The sequence below is a fragment of the Oryctolagus cuniculus genome, chromosome 2 (assembly GCF_051225735.1).
Source record: "Oryctolagus cuniculus isolate XC-2025 breed Fujian yellow rabbit chromosome 2, ASM5122573v1, whole genome shotgun sequence".
Lineage (NCBI taxonomy): Eukaryota > Metazoa > Chordata > Mammalia > Lagomorpha > Leporidae > Oryctolagus > Oryctolagus cuniculus.
The window spans coordinates 152,141,750-152,167,544 of NC_142868.1; the positions used below are offsets into that span (position 1 = coordinate 152,141,750).

The window sequence follows — 25,795 nt, forward strand, 5'->3', positions numbered from 1 at the left end:
ATGCTTTTATACCCTTTCTGTGTATGTATGTATCCATAGGTAATATGTAGTCTTGTGTTTTTAAACTTTACACAGTTGATATCACACTCTTACTGTAATCAACTTAAATTTTTCACTTTTTTAAGTATAGATCTAGTTTACAAAAAACACTGTATAGTATTTTGCTGTATTATTTACATCTGATAAATATTTGCATTATTTCCAGTTTTCTGTGTGTGTGTCTATGTAAAGTCAATACAGCAGAAATTTTTGGAGGGAAGAGAAATTAATGTAGGATCATATTAACAGCATTAATGCCTACTTTCATAAAGGTCTGTGAAAATTTGGATTCTCAGAAATGCTTTGTAGATGGGAAAATAAAACTGTCTGCTGAACAGCTTGTTAATTGTAAAAATCTTAGATTTGAACAATTGTTTTGTGTATACAATACATTCTTAATCATATTTTAAAATATTTAAAAATTTTCAGTATTCAACTAATAGCTTTTTTCTCTGGTTAGAAGCTTTTGTATGTCTTTTTTTTTTTCTCTGGTTAGAAGCTTTTGTATGTCTTTTTTTTTTTGTGGAGAATCAAAAATGTGCTAGATTGAACACCTGAAGACTTTTCCTGTACCGTAGACATTTTAATGTAGACATATAAGTAAATTTTGTGTCCTTACATTTAACTTTACCAAATAGCCATTTTTGATTTGTTTTTAGTTTACTTATATATGATGAAATACTAATATTTTGTCATGTCTCCCCATCTGCATGTATATAATTATCAGGCACCTTAAAAAAGATTTTTTTTTTAAAGATTTATTTTATTTATTTGAAAGAGTTACAGAGGGAGGTAGAGACAGAGAGAGGGGTCTTCCATCTGCTGGTTCACTCCCCAGATGGCTGCAATGGCCAGAGCTGCACTGATCGAATCCAGGAGCCAGGAGCTACTTCCAGGTCTCCCATGTGGGTGCAGGGGCCCAAGGAGTTGGGCCATCTTCTGCTGTTTTCCCTGGCCATAGAAAAGAGCTGGATTGAAAGAGGAACAGCCGGGACTAGAACTGGTGCCCATATGGGATGCCGGCGCTTCAGGCCAGGGCTTTAACCCACTGCGCCACAGCGCCAGCCCCTGATTTATTTATTTTATTTAAAAGGGAGAGTTACAGAGATGATGAGATTGATTGATCCTCCATCCTCTGGTTTACTCCCCAAATGGCCATAACTGCCAGGACTGAGTCAAGCCAAAGCCAGGAGCCTGGAACTCTGTCAGTGTCTCCCATGTGGATTGAGAGGCTCAAGGACTTGGGCCAACTTAACACAACTTTCCTACGCACATTAACAGGAAGGTGGATTAGAAAAAAGCAACTGGCACCCTTACAGGATGCCAGAGTTGTAGGTGGTAGATTAACCTGCTGCACCACAATGCTGGTCCCAGGAATTTTTTCTTAAATGTGACTAAGTGGTAGCAGTTACCTACAAATTTAGCTATAATATGGATTCTCAGGTTATGCGTAAGATCCTTTTGCTGTTATTACTATTGGAAGGATCATATTATGGCAGAGATTGTGAATAAATCTAGTATAAGTTAAAAGTACTCAGTAATTCTGTGAATAGAAATTTGGGGACATAGTTTCATGCATAATGTTACTGTGCTGGAAAATTATTAGATAAGTAACAGCACATTACAAGAGAAGATGCCTTTTTTCAAATTATGCCATTTGGAAATGGTTTCTGTCATACTGCAGACAATATATTAGACCTTTTTCATTTTTTAAATTGAAGTAATTTTACTAAATAATAAAGGTTTGTTAAAAAAACTGGAATGAGAAGAATACAGAAAAGTTTTATGCATTTATAAGAATGGAAAACCTGTGTGCCTGGGATCACATGTTTTATTTTCTTTATTTTTGTTTAAATTGAGCACAGAGTTCAGGAAACCAATCAGGGGGTAAGTTAAATTTAGTTTTTTTGTAATAGTTTTTCTTATTTTCATCAAAATTTTATCAGTTTGTACTTTTTACCAGCTTTAAAATAAGTTAAAGTAAGTTAAATTGAATGTCAAGTGACTATCAAGGTTATCATTGATTCACATCTTTGTGTGACACTGCAGAAGTTAATGGGAAAGAGAAGATGTATTTACTTGATAAAATTGTTAAGTATTTAAACAAATAAATTGGAAATAGAAGAGAATGTTTATACAACATCAAATAAAGTGCCTGATATATGTGTCAGAATTTTAAGTTATTTAAAATAAACCTCACTGGTCTTGACAATCAAAAATAAAAAGCAGTCACAGGGACATATACCTACTGTATTTGACATGATCGTGTGCTAATGATGTTAGGGAGGAACTATAGGGAAGTTTTCCTTTCAGTTTTATTGGGAGACAAGATACAACAGATGAAACAATTACAGAATTATAAGGTAACTGATAACGTGTATTAACGAAGTATATTAACTTAGTCTTCATTTAAAGCATTACACAGATAACACAACTAAGGTGCAGAAAGGTTCAGAATCTTGGTTGAGAGTACCATATACCAACACAGAATACTTTATATAAAAAGCAAACTTGTACCCCACAGATCTGAGCAGTAGAAAATTAGAGGAGAGGTTAATACAAACTGGAATCATTAGGAAAACTTAACTCTTCATAGTGATGTTTGCAGAAGGAACTATGAATGATTGCTACAAAAGGTATTAAGCCTGTTTGAAGCAGAGGTTTCTTAATTGAGAGCTGTTTACTAAACAAAAGGGAGTCATTATAGGTTTTTGAATAGTTGCCTAAAATGTTGAAAGTGATATTGTGGCACTGCCATGAATAATAAATTGGACAGAGGGGAGAGTATTGTGAAAGTCCTTTTGGGTAGCAAGATCTTTTGTAGTAATTCAGAGTAAAAGAAAGGAAGAAACTCTGTGGTAAATCGACTTGAAGGAACAGAGCCCTAGTATATTATGAGTCTGAGACTAAGAAAATGATGATTCTTTTCAGAAACTAGGGAGCTGAGCAGGTTTACTTTAATCATTTGGTTTGAGGTTTATTAGAATAAAAGATGATTAAAAGTCTCTAGTGAAGCCTCTTTCCCACCGCAGACTCTATACTTTTCCCTGCTGGAGGCCACCCATATTAGCAGTTGCTTTTATACCTTCCTAGAGGTGTGCATATATAAAGAAATATGTGTATAATTACATATGTATCCTCCTCTTTATTGGCTTCCAGGATAGCATACCATATACTGTTATGTATCTTGCTGCCCGACCCCTCCTCCCCCCCAACTATTTAGGCTTTGAATTAATGGTAAAATCAATGGAAAGGACTTACAATCTGAGACTAGAGGTCAGGTAAGAATTTGGGGTAGAAATTTCTAACTTAAGAATCATCAAATGAATTTTTTGCTGCCAGAGGGCACCTCCTTTGAGGAAGTAGATTAAAACTGAGCAAAGAGTTCAAGACTGAGCCTTTTTGGATTGTCCACATTTATTCCTTCATTCAGTTACACCTGGTTGAGTGCTTATTGGCTAGTCACTGTCTTTAGCTTTGGTTTTTGTTTTTGTTTTTTGTTTTTTGACAGGCAGAGTGGACAGTGAGAGAGACAGAGAGAAAGGTCTTTTCCCTTGGTACACCCCCCAGTGGCCGCTCTGCTGGCGCTGCGGCCAGCGCACCGCGCCAATCTGAAGTCAGGAGCCAGGTGCTTCTCCTGGTCTCCCATGCGGGTGCAGGGACCCAAGCACTTGTGCCATCCTCCACTGCCTTCCCGGGCCATAGCAGAGAGCTGGACTGGAAGAGGAGCAACCAGGACTAGAACCCGGTGTGTCGGCGCCACAGGCGGAGGATTAGCCTAGTGAGCTGCAGCACCGGCCTTTAGCTTTGGTTTTTAAAGTGCACTTGGAATCTTTATGAAGAGTTTTTAAGGTGATCCAAAAGACTTTATAATATAAATCTGCGGAATTGGAGGCAATAAGAGAAAGGCTGGTTGAAAAATTGCTGCATAGCCCAATCAAAGATAATGTTGAGGTGGAGTAGAGTGATGGAGTTGGAAATAGGTGGGTGGATAAGTTGAAAGTAGTAGTGATACAGCATACTGATGGATTGGGTGTTGATAATCAAAAAGAAGAAAGATATGGCTGTTTGAAACTCTGCAAGATTAAGGTTGAGAATATTCTAGGTTTTAGTTTGAAGAACCTTACTGAGATGAAGGTAGAAATGAAAATATCATATATTATTGTAACCATCTCTTATTTGGCTAAATTAAGAATATTGGAAGTTCAACCTGAGAGCTGTTGTGGGGAATGGACTAATGAATTTATGAGCTGTCAACAGCACAGTGCTACATTTAAATGCCAGCACTCAGAATGTGGCTCAGGTGCAAGAGTACAGAAAATGAACAGGTAATTTGGGAAGACTGAGCACAATTGTAGGTGGAGAGGTGTCCTGAAAGGTGATTTGGAACCAGACCAAGGAGGAATCTTTGGGAATTAAGTGGGGAGAGGTCTTTCCTACTTGGAGATCTAGACGGATGTTTAGATAAGCATAGTGTTAACAGGAGAGAATTTTGCAAAACATGTTAATATATTAGAAAGCAATTCTTTTAGAATGGATGTACATTTCATATGTGGTATGGGAGTAGGAATGTGACTTTAGACGTGGACTGTCTTGAGTTCCTGAGTTCTGTTTATTTCTAGCTATGTGATTTGGAGCAAATTTTCTCTGATCCTCATCTTTAAAATGAAGGTATGCTACCTTTCTCATGATAATTTTGTTAAGATATGAAAACGCTTTAGCGCAGTACCTGGTGCATAATAAGTTCAATATGAGAACTGTATTCATAATATTCATAATCCTGATGTGGGCAGGATTTTCCCCTTTCCTGAAGAAGATCAAAGAGGGTAAATAATTTGTTGAAGGTGCAGAATTAGAGTATGGTGGAGTTGTGTGCTGTTCAAGTCCTAATTCAGGGCTATCAAAATATCATAGATTTTAGAAAGATACTACTACACTTTTAAGCACTGTCATGTCTGTTTTGGACTTTACATTGTACCTTACTGTGTTTTAAAAATATCTCAGCCTTTTAGGTTAGAGAAAGGACCTGCTAGAGGATTAAATACTGCATTGTTTGGTTAATCTTACTCATTTTCAAACTTATAAATTGGTTTTGAATATGTAAATTGAATTTTATAAGTATACCGATATTTCAGTTTGTTTCAATATATGTTCCTTTTGGAAAACTACAGTTGTTGGTACTGAATTTTGTCATACTATTTAAGGGTAAAGATAGTCTGACAAGAGGTAGTTTGTCATATTTCATGACTGAATGGATTGTTATGGGGGAAAGCTGAAGCAATCTATTGATTTATTGGCCCCTAAGATATATCACAGAAGCTTTTGTGGATATGATAAAAAAAAACTGGAGGCCCTGTCTCCAAACTTGTTATGCACCAAGTTTTAAGTATATTTTAAAAGTATCATTTAGGTCCTGGATCAAGAACATATCATTGAATCATATTTGGCTCTGGGATATGTTTGTTTTGTTGCTGGTGGAATTTCTAAAAAATTTATTCGTTTCCTCAAAATTTTAAAGAGGCAGAGGGATCTTCTATCTGCTGGTTTACTCCCTAAATGCCTGCAGGAACTGGTATTGAATCAGGCCACAGCCAGAGCCCGGAACTCAATCCTGGTCTTTCACGTCAGTAGCAGGGACCAAAGTACATTAGTCATCATCTGCTACCTCCTAGGATGCATTTTAGAAGAAAGCTGGTTCAAAAGTAGAGTATCAGGGACTCCAATCATACACTCTGATAAGGGGTGCAGATATTCCCAAGCAGTGATTAACTGCTGTGCCAAATGACTACCCTTGGAACATGTTTTTAATATGTAGGATTGAAAACAGCTATTTTTTGTAACAAAGCTACATGTAACAACCTAATTCAGTAAAGGCTGAATTGTCAAAGGTTTTTCAGCCCATGACTTAGCCTGTTTTGGACTTCTCGTCATTTTAAAGGATCTGACCAAATGCTGCTTTTTCTTTTCTCGCTGCAAGCTTATTTAAAGTCTGATTTCCATAGGGACATGGTGGTGATTAAATGTTTCAATTAATAGAGGAAAACTCCAGTTTTAAATTTAAATAGAAGCATTAATAATGTCACTAAAAAGGTGAATCTCACAAATGAGCAAATAGTTTTGATGACACATTCTTATACCCTTTGAACCAACTAGAGATTACAGTTAGGTAATTTCTCAAATTTGACTTACAAAAAGAATTGCCTGGAGACCTTGTTAAAAGTAAGCATTCTTGAGCCTCACTCCTCCCTGTCCCCAGGGGAGAGGCTTAGGAAGGAATCTGTATTTTTAACCATTCCTCAAGGGTAGTCCTGTTATCATTGCAAAGCATCTCTAAATACAATTTCTATTTAGTTTCTCAGATTTTGACCACATATAGGAAAAGAATTTAGGTTACAAATGGGAAGGTAAGAATAACAGAAAATGATGATGAAAAATGGGAGGGAGGGACTCATTACTTTTAATAAAGATTTCAATGCTTACCGAGCCTTCTCTCAGAAAGTAAGACTCAAAATGGAGAAGACCTTGGATGCCTGGTTAAAGGCTTTGGATTGTTAATGATCTCGAAAATGGAATGCACAGTATGAAGCATAACATACCTGTTATTTAATAAAAAAGGTGCTAGGGAGTCAAAAATAAACTTGATAGTTCACTCAAGAAGAGTAATATTTCCATGAAAATATTCCCCACTCTTGTGAATTATAGCTCCTTTGTACAGATAAGTGTTCGCAGATATTTCTGATTTAAACTGTTTTAACCCTTTTATTTTTAAGATTTATTTATTTATTTGAAAGTCAGAGTTACACAGAGAGAGGAGAGGCAGAGAGAGAGAGAGAGAGAGAGAGGTCATCCATCCAATGGTTCACTCCCCAGTTGGCTGCGACAGCCAGAGCTGTGCCGAACAAAAGCCAGGAGCCAGGAGCATCTTCCGGGTCTCCCACGTGGGTGCAGGGGCCCAAGGACTTGGGCCATCTTCCACTGCTTTCCCAGGCCATAGCAGAGAGCTGGATCGGAAGTGGAGCAGCTGGGTCTCCAAACCAGTGTCCAGTCCATATGGGACTTCAGACCAGGGCATTAACCCACTGGGCCACAGCGCCGGCCCCACGCTATTGTTTTCAATAATAGAAGTACAAATGAAAAGATAAGGGTCTGACACACTCCTAGTGTAAGCTGATCCTGTGCCAAAGCAGAAACTGATATGAGGTCTGATAAGAAATTGTCATTTCCCCAAAATTGAGAGTTGTTAAAAGGATAAAAACAACCAGGACTAAGAACCAGACTCTCTGGTATTAAATACGTTTGTTTCTACTGTCATTTATAGGTATCTTATGCTGTAAGTGTATATTGAGTTTTAAAATGCTAACTAACAAGATTTAAGAGCTAACAGAGGGCCGGCGCCGCGGCTCACTGGGCTAATCCTCCGCCTAGCGGCGCCAGCACACCAGGTTCTAGTCCCGGTCGGGGCGCCAGATTCTGTCCCGGTTGCCCCTCTTCCAGGCCAGCCCTCTGCTGTGGCCAGGGAGTGCAGTGGAGGATGGCCCAGGTGCTTGGGCCCTGCACCCCATGGGAGACCAGGAAAAGCACCTGGCTCCTGGCTCCTGGCTCCTGCCATCGGATCAGCGCAGTGCGCCCGCCGGCCGCGGCGGCCATTGGAGGGTGAACCAACGACAAAGGAAGACCTTTCTCTCTGTCTCTCTCTCACTGTCCACTCTGCCTGTCAAAAAAAAAAAAAAAAAAAACTAACAGAAACAGACTTTTAGCCTAGTGGTTAAGACTTCCACATCCCCCATCCCAGTGCCTGGGTCTAGCTCCTGACTCCAGCTTCCTGCTATTGCATACCCTAGCAGGCAGCAGTGAAGGCTCAAATAATTGGGTTCCTACTACCCACAAATGAGACCCTGCATAAAGGTTCTTAGTAAAATTGTCTTTGTAGGAAGGGTCTCACTCGGTTTTTTAAACTTAAAATGTCTTCTGCAGTTGATGGGAGCAGCTGAAGCATTTTAAACCCAAAAAGGACCTGATAAAATTTTAGAATGATAGCAATGGTGACAAATTACTTTTCCATGAAAAGTAGCCAGGAAGAAGGTAGAACCTAGCTTTCCAACTGTTCTTATCTGATTACACATAAAATATGAATATTAATCTAAGGCCTGGGTGAATTAAAGGATATTTTTAATTTACTGGCTAAAGCTGAAAAGTGATGAGATGTTTTCATTGTTAAGACTTTGTCTTTGTTATTCTAGGGCTTAGTCATAGTTGTTTATTTCATAATATCAGGTCATAATATTTTAAAGTGCTGATGAGATGAATAATTATTCAATTAATGTATCTTATATAAGGACTTCAGAAAGTTCATGGAAATGCATCTTATATAAAAACTGCAATGATTTCAAAATTTTCTTGTACCTAAATAAATTTTAATTCTGTTTTTCTGTGAACTTTTTGAAGTGCCCTTATAGATTATATTCTTGGGAGAGTGTAAACTCAATTCATGGTTTGTTTTTTTTTTTTAATAAAATTTTAGTCATAAAATTATCGTTCTGTATCTGAAACAGTTGTTTTATGTAATATATAGAGATTACAGTGTTTAAATTTGTGTGTGTGTTCATTTAAATCAAACCTTAGCTTCAAATACAGTGGTTGATAACTTTTTTCTAGAAGTATACGTAACCTTTTGATAGGGATATAAATTGAAGACATTCTAGGAGAGCACTTCCCTGAATGTTGGCTTTATTTTTCTACAGCCTTAAGGCAATGGTTTGTTTGTCATTGGTCATACTTGTTTAGTACCAAAGCTACTGTTTCATTGCTAATATATTGCTAAAGTTTCAGAGAGTAACAAAGTATACTTCTATAATGTTATTTCAATGTTTATTTCAATGTTAATTTTATGTATCAGAAGACATTTGCCATTGCTATTGCTATTTCCAGTCCTCTTGATTTTTATTTCTACTTTTAGATTCTTATTTTCTATTGTGATGATATACATATCTTTATTTTTAAACAGGATACATTAATTGTTTGGTCAGAAGCTGAGAACTATGATCTGGCTCTAAGTTTTCAGGAAAAAGCTGGCTGTGATGAGATCTGGGAAAAAATTTGTCAGGTAAGGGTTTTTAAAGTAATATTTAACTTTAGTTTGCATGAACTCTTGAGTTTTGTTTTTCCCTCTGAAGATGTGTTTTAGAATGTGAAAAGATAATGTCTTAGTGTGAGACTTTAATAACCTAACCTGGAAGTGTTTTACATTCTACAACAAATCATTTTACTTAATGTTTAAAAAGCAAGCAACAATTTTGTTTTTCCCAAAGTCCTTAAACAAACTGAAAGAAAATTAAATGATTATGTTCAGGCTTCCAAAAAAATATTTAGTCATGTGTTTGTCTAATGCTTATGAGTACTGTGTGCCAGGCACCAGTGATCAAAAGTAATCATGATTTCAGCTCACATGGAGCTAATTGTATAGCAGGATATGTATTGTATAGCAAGATAGCTCTCAGGTAACTAATTTTTTTAATGTACTGTATTTCAGAGCATTTTTAGATTTATAGAAAATGTGAATTTACACATACCTGCCTCCCTGACAATCCTACCCCCAACTATATGAAGTGCTCTAAGAATATCTTAAATCAATATGAAACAACAAGAACATATTGCATTTGCTAGTTAAAGCTTTTTACCTCCCTAGGCTCTTAACTGTGGCAGTTGTGAATTGTATATTTAAACTAATCATGACATTGCCTTTTTTTTTTTTTTTTTTTTTTTTTGACTATCATTTGTGGAAAATAGATCACTGTTTCTGTGATTGCCTAGTGTAATATTTTTATTAGAGTGAATTTTTTCTTATTATTGCTTTCACTTGTGTTTTTTCCATTAGTGAATCTTACTATTAAAAGTTAGTCTTATGAATCTGACCAAGCATTTTCCCACCTTGGTCCTTCCAGTAGCAGTGCTACACAGCATAATAAATTGGCTCAAGAAAGTATAGCATGAACCTTTGTATTGTCTGTGAGGCTCATTTGAATGTGATCCTGGATCACTAAACTTTTCTAAACTGCAAGTAAGCAGTTTCTTTTTTGCCTCGTGTCTTACCATGTATTAGGTATTGCTAGATCACCATTAGTATATATTATTAAATAGCAGAATTCCAGCTTATAAACATTGGAAAACACCAGTAAATATGATTTTGTGCATATTTCATGCACTACACATGGGCTAAAAATCCAAATGATAATGATGGGTAAGATACCCCCTAATTTTTTCTGTTTTTTTTTTTTTTTTTTTTAAATCCCTGTGGATTCTTCAAGGATTGAAATTAAAATTTTTTATATGTGAAGTTCTCTAGAAAGTGAGATTTAAGACATAAAAATGACCTCAGTCTTAGTCTTAGCCATAGTTTACTCATAATATCAATGTTACACTATGTCATGGTGTGGTCTATTTTATCATATTGTATGGCAGTATATATCCCTGAGAAATGTCACTTATCAAAGTTTACAGGCTTCTGTTTGACCTGAGAACAGGTGTGGTCCTTGGAAATACAGCTTCACCCTTCCAGACATCTGGTGTAAATTATCTAATAGATAATATCATCTCTTGCTGTGAGCCTTTCTTGAAGCACCATTGTTAACATTGGATTTCCTTCATTGTATTACCGAGTTACTCATTCCTTTTCTGTTTCTCCTTCTGTACATTGGCCACTATTTGTTTTCATCTTTTATTTGAAAGGCAGAGAGAGAGACAGATCATCCCTTGCTGGTTCACTCCCCAGATGCCTGCATCTGCCTTAGGTTGGAGCCCTGAACTCAATACAGGTCATTCACATGGGAAGCAGGGACTTAAATACTTGACCATCACCTGCTTTCCCTCACCCCAGAGTGCACATTAGCAGCAACCTGGAAATGGAAGCACAGCTGGGACCCATCCCAGACATTCTGACATGAGATACAAGTGTCCCAAGCAAGCATAGTCTTAATGACTGCTCCAAATGCCCAGGTTTTTATGGAAACTTTGACCTTTGAAGGGATGTTTGGTTGGTCACTCTGATGGTCCAGCAAGGTAATATTTTGCATGGAATTCTGCAGAACCGTATTATTACATTTTATTTTCTAGTTCTGGTCACTTCTCCTCCTAATTTTTATGTTTTTGAAAGATGGAAGCAGAGCCCCCACATGCTGGGCTGATACAGGGAACTGGGAGCTGGGGACACAATCCAAGTGTCACACTTGGGTGGCAGGGACTGTATTAGCAGGAAGCTAGTCAGGAGCTGAAAATTGAACCCAGGCTCTCTGATGTAGGACAGAAACAAAAGACTCAAGCATCCCAAAAGAGAGAATCAGAAATTCTTGGTGGATAGCACTATATACTGACTATATAGATGTCGAGTCAATGTGGTATTAATGGATCAGATCAGTGAAATTTCAGCTTAGCAGAGAATCCAAGAGATTTATGAGGATTAATACCAGATCACACAGAAATAAACATTCTGTAACCAAGGAAATACTCCTGGAGCTATTCTTTTATATTTTTAAAATATTTTATATTTTTAAAGATTTATTTATTTGTTTGTTTGTTTATAAGAGTGACAGATGAAATGATCTTCCATCTGCTGCTTCACTTTTTTTTTTTTTTTTTTTTTGACAGGCATAGTGGACAGTGAGAGAGAGAGAAAGGTCTTCCTTTGCCGTTGGTTCACCCTCCAATGGCCGCCACGGCCGGCACACTGCACTGATTCGAAGGCAGGAGCCAGGTACTTATCCTGGTCTCCCATGAGGTGCAGGGCCCAAGTACTTGGGCCATCCTCCACTGCACTCGCGGGCCACAGCAGAGAGCTGGCCTGGAAGAGAGGCAACCGGGACAGAATCCGGTGCCCCGACCAGGACTAGAACCCGGTGTGCCGGCGCCGCAAGGCGGAGGATTAGCCTAGTGAGCCGCGGCGCCAGCCACTGCTTCACTTTTCAAATGGCCTCACCAGCCAGGGCTGGGCAAGGCTGAAGCCAGAAGCCTGGAATTCCATCCAGGTCTCCCATGTGATTGTCAGGAGCTCAAGCACTTGGGCCATCTTTTGCTGTTTACCCAGGCGCATTAGCAGACTCTAACTGGAGATTATATGAAATGCCAGCATTGCAGGTGGCAGCTAATTTGCTGCAGCACAATGCCAGTCCCATTATTTTATTCTTAAACACAATGCAAGCTATATTCATTTGAAATGAAGTGTAAGTTCACTTACTTAACTTTTTCTTTATAAACTCAGCTTCTTGGGACTGACATTTGATGTAGCCAGTAAATCCGATGCTTGCAATGCCAACATCCCATATGGACACCAGTTCATATCCCGGCTGTTCTGTTTCTGATCTAGCTCCCTGCTAATGACCTGGGAAAAGCGTGGAAGACGACCCAGTGCCTAGGCCCCTGTCACCCACATGGGAAACCCATACAGCTCCTGGTTCCTTGTTTTGAATTGACCAAACTGTACCATTGCTGCCATTTCGAGAGTGAACTAGCAGATGGAAGAGATCTCTGATTCTCTCCCCCTCCCCCTGTAACTATGACTTTAAATAAATAAATCTTTTTTATTAAAAAAAAAAAAGTTGTTTCCTCCTACCTCACACTCCACTTCCTTTTGATATTCTGGATTTAATTATTACTCTCACATCAAATCTCTTATCTTCTGCTCTGTTCTGTTCTTTTTCCTGAGTAGTAAGACTGCAGATTTAGTTGCTAGCTGGATTTTCATACATCTCAAATTTAATAACACTATTCTCTCAGAACCATTGCTCCTTTTTGTTAAAGAAGTCACATCCTTGGGGCCAGCGCTGTGGCCCAGTGAATTAACACCCTGGCCTGAAGCACCAGCATCCCATATGGGCACCGGTTCGAGACCTGGCTGTTCCTCTTCTGATCCAGCTCTCTGCTGTGGCCTGGGAAAGCAGTAGAAGATGGCCCAAGTCCTTGGGCCCCTGTACCCGTGTGAGAGATCTGGAGGAAACTCCTGGCTCCTGGCTCCTGGCTTTGGAGTGGCACAGCTCCGGCAATTGCAGCCAACTGGGGAGGGAACCATCGGATGGAAGACCTCTCTCTCTCTGCGTCTCCTCTCTCTGTGTAACTCTGACTTTCAAATAAATTAAAAAAAAAAAAAAAAGTCACGTCCTCCTAATGACAAGTTTAGTGCTATACTATCATTTATGATTCCTCCTCTTTGGAGCTTCCCCTCATCTGCTCCATTGTCTTAACTGTCCCATCATCACTATCCAAACTCAATTGTACATGAAGACTTAAGAATGATGTCCTAATATGTTTGTGTTCTCAAATTTATCCTACACAGCTGGTGCCAGATTAACTTTCTGAAGAACAGTTCTGCTCATTCATGCTCCTGCACTCAGTGTTTTAGCTCACTTTCAATAATCTGACATTAGCCTACATTTCCAGCTTTGCTGTTTGCCCTGTGTGTGTTACATATTCCCATGTCTGCCTCTTTGCTGTTCGTTTTCAGCTTTGAGTACCTTTTTCTCCTATCTAAATTTTATTCATCTCTGAAAGTCCACTTAGATCTCAAATGCCACTACTTTTATGATTCCTTTCCTGTCTCATCTCATCCTCCCCATCCCCAAATCCCCAAGAGCTGAAAGGAAATTCTTCTGAATTCTCTTGGCATTTAAAAAAAAAAATTTATCTGAGATAGAGTCACAGACAGAGAGGGGGAGAGACAGAAAGGTCAACTCTCCGCTGGCTTACTCCCCAAATGGTCATAATGGCTGGAGCTGGGCTGATCCGAAGCCAAGAGCCAGGAGCTGCTTCCCAGTCTCCCACGTATGTGCAGAGGCCTAAGCACTTGGGCCATCCTATACTGCTTTCCTTGTCGCATTAGCAGGGAGCTGGATCGGAAGAGGAGCTCTGGGACACATACCAGCACCCATATGACAGCATTGCAGGCGGAGGCTTAGCCTACTATGCCACAATGCCAGCTCCTTCCCTTGGCATTGTATCTAAATTTTTCTTATGATCTTGTTTCTTACACTTTTTTATACATGTGTGTGTCAGTTTTTCTAAGCCCAGCTTCTCTGTTGAGAACTCAAAATTAAAAAGTATTCTCATCCCTGTGGAAAAAAGAGTATGTCATGCATCCTTTTATGCATCTTATTTTTCTAAGTTGTTAGGTATTTTTTCATGTGTTGCTTTGATAGATGAGGAATGTTGTGGAACTTTTCTACTCAGGATATTGGGATGTTTTGAGGTGGAGTTGAGTGAAGATAGTTAAACTTATGAAGAACGAAGTTCTAAGTGCTTTTTGTTGTTGAATAGCTTATCTTGAGCAGTCTGAATCATAAAACAGCTCTCTATTCATTATATTATGATTTTTATCTGCATGTTAGAAGTTGCATGCTTTATAACATATGCTAAATGAATATCAAATTTTAAAAGAAGTTGACTTTATAAGGAGCAGGCATTTTGGTGCATTAGATTGAGCCACAGCTTGGGATGCCCACATCCCATATCAGAGTGCTGTATCCAACATTGCTGTCCCAGTTCCAGTCCCTGCCACTCCACTATTGAAATATATATATACAGGCTGGCGCTGCGGCTCACTTGGCTAATTCTCCGCCTGCGGCGCCGGTTCCCCGGGTTCTAGTCCTGGTTGGGGCCGGGATTCTGTCCCGGTTGCTCCTCTTCCAGTCCAGCTCTCTGCTGTGGTCCGGGAAGGCAGTGGAGGATGGCACAAGTCCTTGGGCCCTGCACCCGCATGGGAGACCAGGAGGAAGCAACTGGCTCCTGGCTTCGGATCAGCACAGCGCGCCGGCCGTAGCAGCCATTTGGGGTGTGAACCAATGGAAGGAAGACCTTTCTCTCTGTCTCTCTCTCTCTCACTGTCTAACTCTGCCTGTCAAAAATATATATATATATATATATATATTTATTTATTTGACAGGCAGAGTTACACAGAGAGTGGGAGAGAGGGGTCTTCCATTTGCTGATTCACTCCCCAAATGGCTGCAACAGCCAAAGCTAGGCCGATCGGAAGCCAGGAGTTTACTCTGGGTCTCTCACGTGGGTGCAGGGGCCCAAGCACTTGGGCCATCCTCTGCTGCTTTCCCAAGCACATTAACAGGGAGCTGGATTGGAAGTGGGGCAGCTGGGACTCGAACCATGCCCATGAGGGATGCCTGCAGCACAGGCAGCAGCTTAACCCACTGCGCCACAGGGCTGGCCCCTCCACATCAGAGCTTCTGAGCTAGCTTCCTGCTAATGTGCCTGGGAGGGCAGCAGGTGATAGCCCACATGTTTAGATTGCTGCCACCCACATGAGAGACCCAGGTGGAGTTCTGATCTCCTAGCTGCATCCTGGACCAGTCTCAAATGCTGAAGGCATTTGGGGAGTAAACCAGAAGATGGAGGGTCTCTGTCTCTCCATTCTCTCTGTTACTCTGCATTTCAAGTAAATCTTTAAAAAGTAAACAAAATAGACTTTACATTTTACAGTAGTTTTAGTATCATAGTGAAAGCAAATATTTTTCTAGAAGTAAGTTGCAAAAATAATTTGATAAAATTAAGTTTTCTCATACAAAAAGGAGTTTTTAGTTTGATGTAAAACTCAGTATTGTCCTTGTCAAGTCAGTGCAATGATGTGATAGGTTGCTTAAAGAGTCATACTTAGAGGACAGCACTGTGGCTTAGCAGGTAAAGTTACCACCTGCGGTGCTGGCATCCCATATGGATGCTGGTTTGAGTCCTGGCTGTTCCACTTCCAATCTAGCTCCCTGTTAATAGTGCACCTTGGAAAGTAGCAGAAGATGGGCCTCTGCACCCACATGGGAGGCTCAAATGAAACTCCTTACTTAAGCCTGACCCAGTCTGGACCATTGTAACCATTTGGGGAATGAACCAGAAGATGGAAGATTTATTCTCTCTCTCTCTCTCTCTCTCTCTGCCTCTCTGCCTCTGTCTCTCCTTCTCTGTAGCTCTGACTTTCAAATAAATAAATCTTTTTTTAAAAAAAAAAGTCATATTTGGGCCGGCACCGCGGCTCACTAGGCTAATCCTCCGCCTTGCGGCGCCAGCACACCAGGTTCTAGTCCCAGTTGGGGCGCCAGATTCTGTCCCGGTTGCCCCTCTTCCAGGCCAGCTCTCTGCTGTGGCCAGGCAGTGCAGCGGAGGATGGCCCAAGTCCTTGGGCCCTGCACCCCATGGGAGACCAGGAGAAGCACCTGTCTCCTGCCATCAGATCAGCGCAGTGCACCGGCCACAGCACGGCAGCCATTGGAGGGTGAACCAACGGCAAAGGAAGACCTTTCTCTCTGTCTCTCTCTCTCACTATCCACTCTGCCTGTCCAAAAAAATAAAAATAAAAAATAAAAAAGTCATATTTATGGATTGGCATTGTGGCACAACTAGTTAAGCTCTAGCTTGTGATGCCATCATCCCATAGCAGAGTTCCAGTTCCAAATCCATCTACTTTGGTTCCAATCCAGCTTCCTGCTGATACACCTGGCAAGCCAAGAGAAGATGGCCGGGGGGCAGTGCTGTCACGCAGCAGGTTAAGCCACCATCTACAGTGCCAGCGTCCATATGGACTCTGCTTCCAATCCAACTTCCTGCTAATGTACCCAGGAAAGTAGTGGAGGGGATGGCCCAGATCCTTGGGCCACTACATCCACATGGGAGACCCAAAGAAGGTTTTTGGCTCTTGGATTGGCATTGGCCCAGCTCCAGCCATTGCAGCCACTTGAGGAGTGAACTACTGGATGGAAGATCTCTCTGTCCTTTTTCTCTCTCTCTGACTTTCAAATTTTTAAAAAGAGAGAGAGAAGATGGCCCAACTATTAGCCCCTGCCACCCTTGTGAGAGACCAGGGTGGAGTTCCTGATGCCTAGCTTTGGCCTGGCCCAGATCCGTCTATTTATGGCCAGTTGCAGAATGAACCAGTGGATAAAAGGTCTCCCTCTCTTTTCCTTTCTCTGTTGCTCAAATAAATTTAAAAAAATCATGCTGATTTTGATGGCAAACAGTATAATTACCTGCTGCAAAATTAAGTTACTAGGCAACTACTCATTATTATATAATTTAACATCATAACACTATATCAGCTGAAGTATTCAGAGTATCAGGGATCAGTTAATGTATGGTTTGGAATATTTGTAGGTGAAATGATCTGTAGTCAGTTACTTAGGCGGAAATAACTGACTTCTAAACATGTTTTTCCCCATCAGACTTCACTTTTTTTTTTTTTTTTTTTTTTTTTTTTTTTTTTTTGAGATTTGAGATTTGAGAGTTAGTGTTACAGAGAGGGAGAGACAGAAAGGTCTTCCATCCACTGATTGACTCCCTAAATGGCCACAACGACTGGAGCTGAGCCCACCTGAAGCTAGGAGCCAGGAGTTTCTTCCATGTGGGTACAGGGACTCATGCGCTTGGGCTGTCTGCTGCCGCTTTCCCAGGCCCTAGCAGAGAGCTGGGTTAAAAGAGGAGTAGCCAAAACTCAAACCGGTGCCCATAGGGGATACTGATGCCACAGGTGGAGACTTAGCTCACTATGCCACAGCACAGGTCCCTAGACTACACTTTTTAAAAATTTTTATCAATATAAAGAGAATAGATTTTATGTATTTCATAGGTAAAATAAGAAGATGACCGGGGCTGGCGCTGTGGTGTAGCGGGTAAAGCCACCACCTGCTGGTTCAAGACCCAGCTGCTCCACTTTCGATCTAGCTCTTCTGCTATGTCCTGGGAAAGCAGTACAAGATGGCCCAAGACCTTGGGCCCCTGCACCAGCAGGGGAGGACCGGAGGAAGCTCCTGGCTCCTGGCTTTGGATCTGCATGGCTCCAGCCATTACGGCTAATTGCGGAGTGAAACAGTGGATCGAAGACCTCTCTCTCTGCCTCTCCTCCTCTCTCTACTGCACCGATCCAGAGGAGCCAGGAGCTTTTTCATGTGGGTGCAGGGGCCCAAGGACTTGGGCCATCTTCTACTGCTATCCCAGGCCATAGCAGAGAGCTGGATCGGAAGAGAAGCAGGCGGGACTAGAACCGGCACCCATATGGGATGCCAGCACTTTCGGCCAGGGCTTGAACCCACTGCACCACAGCACCAGCCCCAAGTTTCATTCTTAAATATTGTGGTTTTTTTGTGTTCCAAATTAACTAACACATATCAGAGAAAACATTCGTCTTTTTGGCCTGGCTTATTTCACTAAGCATAGTGTTCTCCAGTTACATTCATTTTATTGCAAAAGACAGGATTTCATTTTTTTATGACTGAATAGTAGTCCATTTTATATATATATATATACCACATTTTCTTTATCCAGTTATCAGTTAATGGACGGCAGCTAGGTTGAGTCCATATTTTATCTACTGTGAGACTTAACAATGACTGGTATTTTTTTGTGTGGTGTTTTTACTTAAATTCAGTGGTCAGTGGTTTCATTTCCAAAGATTTTTCAGTTCTTTCGTACATTAAGATAACAGTTGTACTTGGATATTTTTAGGTTCAAGGTAAGGACCCATCAGTGGAAGTCACACAAGACCTCATTGATGAATCAGAAGAAGAACGATTTGAAGAAATGCCTGAAACTAGTCATCTTATTGACCTACCCACTTGTGAACTCAATAAACTTGAAGAGATTGCTGACTTAGTTACCTCAGTTCTCTCCTCACCTATTCGTAGGGAAAAGCTGGCTTTGGCCTTGGAAAATGAAGGCTATATTAAAAAACTACTGCAGCTGTTCCAAGCATGTGAGAACCTAGAAAACACTGAAGGTTTACACCATCTGTATGAAATTATTAGAGGAATCTTATTCCTAAATAAAGCAACTCTTTTTGAGGTAATGTTTTCTGATGAGTGTATCATGGATGTCGTGGGATGCCTTGAATATGACCCTGCTTTGGCTCAGCCAAAAAGACATAGAGAATTCTTGACCAAGACTGCAAAATTTAAGGAAGTTATACCAATAACAGACTCTGAACTAAGGCAAAAAATACATCAGACTTACAGGGTACAGTACATTCAGGACATCATTTTGCCTACGCCATCTGTTTTTGAAGAGAATTTTCTTTCTACTCTTACGTCTTTTATTTTCTTCAACAAAGTTGAGATAGTCAGCATGTTGCAGGTGAGTAAGCATTCACAATTCTGTTTTCAAATAATTTAGTTTTCTTAATGCCTTTTTTGGGTAAAATTTCTTTAAACTTGAAAATATGCCTTTATTATGAAGGCAAATAATTTTCTAATGTAGCCTTTTTATGTCTGTATTTTAGAATACAGCTGTCTTATCTGAAATTTTTGTACTTTTTATAATTAAATTCACATATACATAACAAAATGCACCATTTTAATCACTTTTAAATGTACAGGTTAGTAATAATAACTATTCTGCAACAATCACAGCCTTCATTTCTATAATTTACTCATCATCTCAAAAATCCTTATCCCATAAACAGTAACTTCCCATGTCCCTTCCCTCTAGCTCTTGGTAACCTCCATTCTCCATTTCTGTGCTTTTGTCTACTGTAGATACCAGTGATATAGCTATTTTTATTCCATTTTGAAAGACACAGTTGTTATTGGGGTATATCTGAGTATGTGCACTTAAAGCTTTCCAAATACTCAAATGTGTGACCAGGATTGATAAGCACTCAGTAATTTTCAGAAAATGATAGTTTATTTACTATGTGTTCATTTTGTTCTATCTCCTTGAATTGTAGAATTTCATATCATGTATATCTTGTTATGACTTATTACCCAATGATATAGTAAGCTTGCTTTCAAAGATTTTACATGCTTGTGATAAAATTAGATGATAATTAAGTTTCCTATATACCTGCCTTTATTATTTCCATGTCAGTCACTAAGCTTATTGAGCAGCTACTAAATACTATAGTGCTTCTCAAAGTGTAGTCCTTAGACTCTTTTAGTTTCCCTTTTAAAGGTTTTCCCTTTTCCAGCCTCATATCAGTGTGATGCTGTAATACTTCAGCCAGAATAACATAATAAATTAAATTCCAAAGAGCTAGTTGTCTTCTGTTAGACAGATTTTGAAAAGATTTGCAAAAATACAGAAGAGGGCTATCTTTTCTAAATTTCAAAAATTTTAAATAGTTGTTTCTCATTAAAAAGTGTATTAACATATAATGGCTTATTAAAAAAACAAATTTATGAATATTGTTAAATGCCTCAGTTTTAATTTTAATAACAGTAACTATCAATAAACATAACCCACATACTAAAAAACTCTTTGGAGTCCTTGCTAATTTTTAGAGTTTCAATGGGTCCTGAGATGAAATGATTGTTAATGTCTTTTTTTTTTAAGAGTTATTATTTATTCCAAAGTCAGAGTTACGGAGAGAGAAGGAGAAACGGAGAGAGATCCTCCACCCGCTGGTTCGTTCCCCAAATTGCTGCAACAGCCAGGGCTGGAACAGGCCAAGTCTGGGAGCTTTATCCAGGACTCCCACATGGGTGGCAGGGGTCTAAACATGTGGGCCATCTTATGCTTTCCCAGGTGCATTAGCAGGGAGCTGGATTGGAAATGGAGCAGCTGGGATCAGTCCCCACCATGTGGGATGCTGGCATCACTGGCAAGCACTTTATCTGCTAGCCACAACGCCAGCCCCTTGACAGTTTCTGATGTAATACTTTGGTATTAGACTGCATTCCAATTACTGTTTACTTCTCTGTTACTATTACTTTTTTCCCAAAAGCCCTTTTATTTACGGTATATAAACTTATATATTTCATAAATACAACATTAGGTACACAGAAATAGTGATTATTCCCACCATACCCAGCCTTCTTCTCCTCCCTCTCTTATTCTCATTTTTTACTAAGATCTATTTTCAATTAACTTAATACACAGAAGATTAGCTCTATACTAAGTAAAGAGTTCAACAAATAGTATGGGAAAAAAAAAACTATTCCTCGATGGTTTTTTTATTTCTCTTTTAATTTCTTCTATAACCCACTGTTCATTCAGGAGCATGTTGTTCAGTCTCCATGTGTTTGCATCTGTTTTTAGAGATTTTTGAGTTGTTTCCAGTTTTCTCCCATTATGATCAGAGAAGATGCATGTTATGGTTTTGGTTTTTTTGAATTTGCTGAGACTTGCTTTATGGCCTGATCTGTGGTCTGTCCTAGAGAAAGTTCCATGTGCTAGTGAGAAGAATGTGTATTCTGCAACTGTGAGATGAAGAGTTTTGTAGATATCCATCACACATTTGGTCTATAGTGTCAATTAACTATTGTTTTCTTGCTGATTTTCTGTCTGTTGCTTAAAGTGGGATATTGAGGTCCAGCATTACTATTGGTGTGGGAGTCTATCTCTCTTTAGATCCATTAACATTTCTTTCAAATAGCCAGGTGCCCTGTAATTAGGTGTATCCACATTTATTATGGTCACATCTTACTGTTGAATTGATCCCTTAATCATTGTATAGTGCCCTTGTCTCTTTTAACAGTTTTTGTGTTAAAGTCTATTCTCTCTGATATTAGGATGGCCACACCAATTTTTTGTTCTTTTACCATGGAATATCTTTTTACATCCTTACACTTTCAGTTGGAATGATTCTTTGTTGGGGAGATGTGTTTCTTGTAGGCAGCAAATAATTGGTCTTGTTTGTTTTTTTTTTTTTTCCACTCATCCAGTCTGTATTGTTTAACAGGAGAGTTGAGGCCATTTACATTCAAAGTGACTTGATAGGTAGTGACAATGCCCCTGACATTTTTCCATAAATATTCCTATTGTTTATTTTGGGTTTCCTTTGTACTTTCACTGGGAGAGTTTTTGTTTTCATCTTCTTTCATAGTGATGACCATGTTTCTGTGTGTCTGTGTGTAACATATCCTTAAGCAGCATTTGTATGGCCAAACAAGTGGTGCCAAATTCTGTGGGGAGCAACTGGGAGCAACTCGGACTAGACTAAGTTACTGGAATTAAGACTTATTCTATGCATCTGCTCTCCCACAATATGGCGCTGAGAAGGGAGTAACAACTTCTACGCAGCTGCCTCTCGCCAATTTGATTGAGCCGCAGGAGCTGATCTTGCTCCTGATTGGAGGAGAGCAGCGTACTCGGCGTGTGGGTAGCAGAGTTGGGATTGGCGGAAGAGGACTATAAAGGAGGAGAGAAACAACATGCACCGGGAACATCTAAGGGGAACATCTATCTGAAGGAACACCTGCGCAGCCCCCGAGAGAGCCGGCCGGCAGTGTGCTACTCCCCCGCGGAAGTGGGGAAAGTGGCTAGGGGGAACCGCCCTTCCACGGAGGTGGAAGGGACGGTAGCCAACCCGGGAAGAACCAGCAGCAAACCCGGGGAGGGCCGAGCAGACGAAAAAGAACAGCGCAGGGTCCTGTGTTGTTCCTCCACGAAGACGGGGAGCGACATAATGGTGCCGTGACTCGGATAGGAAGCCTAGGCAGGGCTTAGTGTCGTTCCTCCACGAAGACGGGGAGCGACATAATGGTGCCGTGACTCGGATAGGAAGCCTAGGCAGGGCTTAGTGTCGTTCCTCCATGAAGAGGGGGAGCGACATAATGGTGCCGTGACTCGGATAGGGAACCTAGGAGGGAAGAAACGAGAAGAAGTGGGAAAATACCGGAGAGAGAGACTAGCAAAGAGCCTAGGGAAAGCCGGACGGAAAAGGTGCCGGAAGAAGCTATTGAAAGCCTAGGCATAGACTCGGATATGGACTGTGGGAAAGAAGTTAGGATTGAAAGCGAAAGTGAAAGCTTTCATAGACTTGGATGCGGACTATGGCGGGGAAGCTAGGAGATTGAAAGCGAAAGTGAAACCTGGAGGAGGCTTGGACTCGGATGCGGACTGTGGGGAGAAGCCGGGAGAAATGAGAGGGGAATATTGTTGTTGGAAGAAAAGTTAGGGAAACATACCGGGTAGAGAAAAATGTTAGGGAAATTGAAGCCACGGGGGCAGGCCGAGGCGGAGACGTAAGCCAGCTTGGAATGCTTCAAGTCAGCCCGGGAAGCAAAAGGCGAAAATCTGGAACCAGAGGCAGAGACGTGGGCCGCCAGGTTGGAATTCGCCAGGTTAGCCCGGGGAACTTAGATTGAATACTGGTGGCGGAAACGTGAGCTATGCTGTGTGACTCGCGGAAGCCGCCGCGTGCAGAGAGAGCGCGCGGGGCGTGAATAGATAGGGAACGTGGGGCTAGTGCGAGGCCATGGTGCGGGCGCGAAGGGGCGCGGAGACTGCGGAGTGCGCGCGCGAAGCCGGGAAGCCGCGCAGATGAGAGAAGTGCAGGCTGAAGCGGTTCAGAGCCGGGAAGTCGCCGAGAAGCAGCCTCGGGGCGGGCGCCGGGATGCCGCAGGGATAAGAGAAACAGAAGTTTAGAAGTAAAATGAGAGAAATAGGAATGCTGGCAGATAGAAGTAAAATGGGAGAGATAGGAATGCCCGGAGATAGAGAAATAGAGAAAAATAAGGCCTCCCCTCAACATGGCAGTGAGAGAGCTTGGATTCGGTCTGCCTGATTAGGGAGGTGGTGAGCACCTGCGGGCGGCTAGCAGCTTATGCGCCGCAGGTCACCGAAGACAGGCACGAATTAACATCAATAAGTCTCCCCACAATACCGCAATGAGAAGGCTTGGATTCGGTCTGCCTGATTAGTAAGGCAGTAAGCACCAGCAGGCAGCTCGACCAGAGTATGAGCTGTAGGTCACCGAAGATAGGCACGAATCAACACCAATAAGTCTCCCCACAATACGGCAATGAGAGGGCTTGGATTCAGTTTGCCTGATAGGGCTTGTAAGCACCTGCAGGCAGTTCTAGCAGAGCAGAGCATGAGCTGCAGGGCACCGAACTCAGGCACGCATCAGCGCCTAAAAACCTCCTCACAACATGGCGAAGAGAGGACCCGGATTCGGTTTGCCTGATTGGTAGGGCTTGTAAGCACCTGTGGGCAACTCTAGCAAGCAGAGCAGAGTGTGTGCCGCGGGGCACCGAAGACAGGCACGTATCAACGCCAAAAATAAAAAGGGGGATCTGTGGGGAGCAACTGGGAGCAACTCGGACTAGACTAAGTTACTGGAATTAAGACTTATTCTATGCATCTGCTCTCCCACAATATGGCGCTGAGAAGGGAGTAACAACTTCTATGCAGCTGCCTCTCGCCAATTTGATTGAGCTGCAGGAGCTGATCTTGCTCCTGATTGGAGGAGAGCAGCGTACTCGGCGTGTGGGTAGCAGAGTTGGGATTGGCGGAAGAGGACTATAAAGGAGGAGAGAGACAACATGCACCAGGAACATCTAAGGGGAACATCTATCTGAAGGAACACCTGCGCAGCCCCCGAGAGAGCCGGCCGGCAGTGTGCTACTCCCCCGCGGAAGTGGGGAAAGTGGCTAGGGGGAACCGCCCTTCCACGGAGGTGGAAGGGACGGTAGCCAACCCGGGAAGAACCAGCAGCAAACCCGGGGAGGGCCGAGCAGACGAAAGAACAGCACAGGGTCCTGTGTCGTTCCTCCACGAAGACGGGGAGCGACATAATGGTGCCGTGACTCGGATAGGAAGCCTAGGCAGGGCTTAGTGTCGTTCCTCCACGAAGACGGGGAGCGACATAATGGTGCCGTGACTCGGATATGAAGCCTAGGCAGGGCTTAGTGTCGTTCCTCCATGAAGAGGGGGAGCGACAAAATTCTTTAAATAATTTTTTGTTATGGAAGGTCTTTATTTCACCTTTATTCATAAATGAGAGCTTTGCAGGGTATTGTATTCTGTGTTGACAGTTTTTTTCTCTTAAGACTTGGAATATATCTCCCCATTCTCTCCTAGCCTGTAGGATTTCTGATGAGAAGTCAACTGTGAGTCTAATTGGAGATCGTCTGAAAGTATCCAGCATTTCTCTTGTGCACATTTTAGAATTTTTTCTGTATGTTTTACTGTGGAGAATTTGGCTACAGTGTGTCATTGTGAAGATCTTTTCTGGTCATGTCTGTTAGGAGTTCTATGTGCTTCCTGTACTCGGAAGTCCCTTTCTCTCTCCAGTAGGGAAGTTTTCTGTAATTATTTCACTAGAAAGGCCTTCTAATCCAGTCTGTCTCTCCATACCTTCAGGAACTCCTAAGACCTAAGGGTCATTTGATAGTATCCCATAGATTTCCAACACTGCTTTTTGGTTTTCTAATTTCTTCTTCTTTTTTTTTTTTTTTTTTTTTTTTTTTTTTGGTCTGAGTATAAAATTTCCAGAGATTTGTCTTCTAACTTGGATATGCTTTGTTCTACCTTGTTGATTCTGTTGTTAAGGCTTTCTACCAAACCTTTTAGTTGTTCTATTGAATTCTTCATTTCAAATATTTCGTTTTGATTTCTCTTTAAAATCTGTTTTGGGACCAGCGTTGTGGCTTAGCAGGTAAAGCTGCTGCCTGCAGTGCCGGCATCCCTGATGGGTGCCAATTTGAGTCCTGGCTCCTCCACTTCTGATTCAGCTTTCTGCTATGGCCTGGGAATGCAGTGGAAGATGGCCCAAGTTCTTGGGCTTGGGAGACCCTGAAGAAGCTCCTGTCTTTGGATCGGCTAAGTTCTGGCTATTGTGGCCATCTGGGGAGTGAACCAGCGGATGGAAGACTTCTCGCTTGCTCACTCTCTCTCTCCCTGCCTGTCTCTAACTTTGCCTTTCCAAAAAAAAAAAAAAATTTTTTTTAAATCTCATTTTCCTGAGAAAATTTTCTTTCATGTCATGTACAGATTTCGTTAGTTCGTGGATTTGCTTCTGATTAACTTCTAAGTAATACTACAATCAATTTTTGTTCATTTC

General features: G+C 41.2%; 1 protein-coding gene across 8 annotated transcripts in view; it reads left to right on the forward strand.

Moving 5' to 3' along the window:
• The window catches only part of PPP4R3B (protein phosphatase 4 regulatory subunit 3B), a 69,856-nt gene that overhangs the window by 2,613 nt on the left and 41,448 nt on the right, over positions 1-25,795 (forward strand). For all 8 annotated transcript variants that reach the window (XR_016229364.1, XR_016229366.1, XR_016229365.1 and 5 more), the window contains exons 3-4: positions 9,044-9,142; positions 18,520-19,143. Coding sequence is in view for 5 of the 8 variants with exons in the window: in XM_008254387.5 (XP_008252609.1) it covers positions 9,044-9,142; positions 18,520-19,143 (723 nt within the window). In the remaining 3 variants the exon portion in view is untranslated. The remainder of the gene's footprint in view (positions 1-9,043; positions 9,143-18,519; positions 19,144-25,795) is intronic.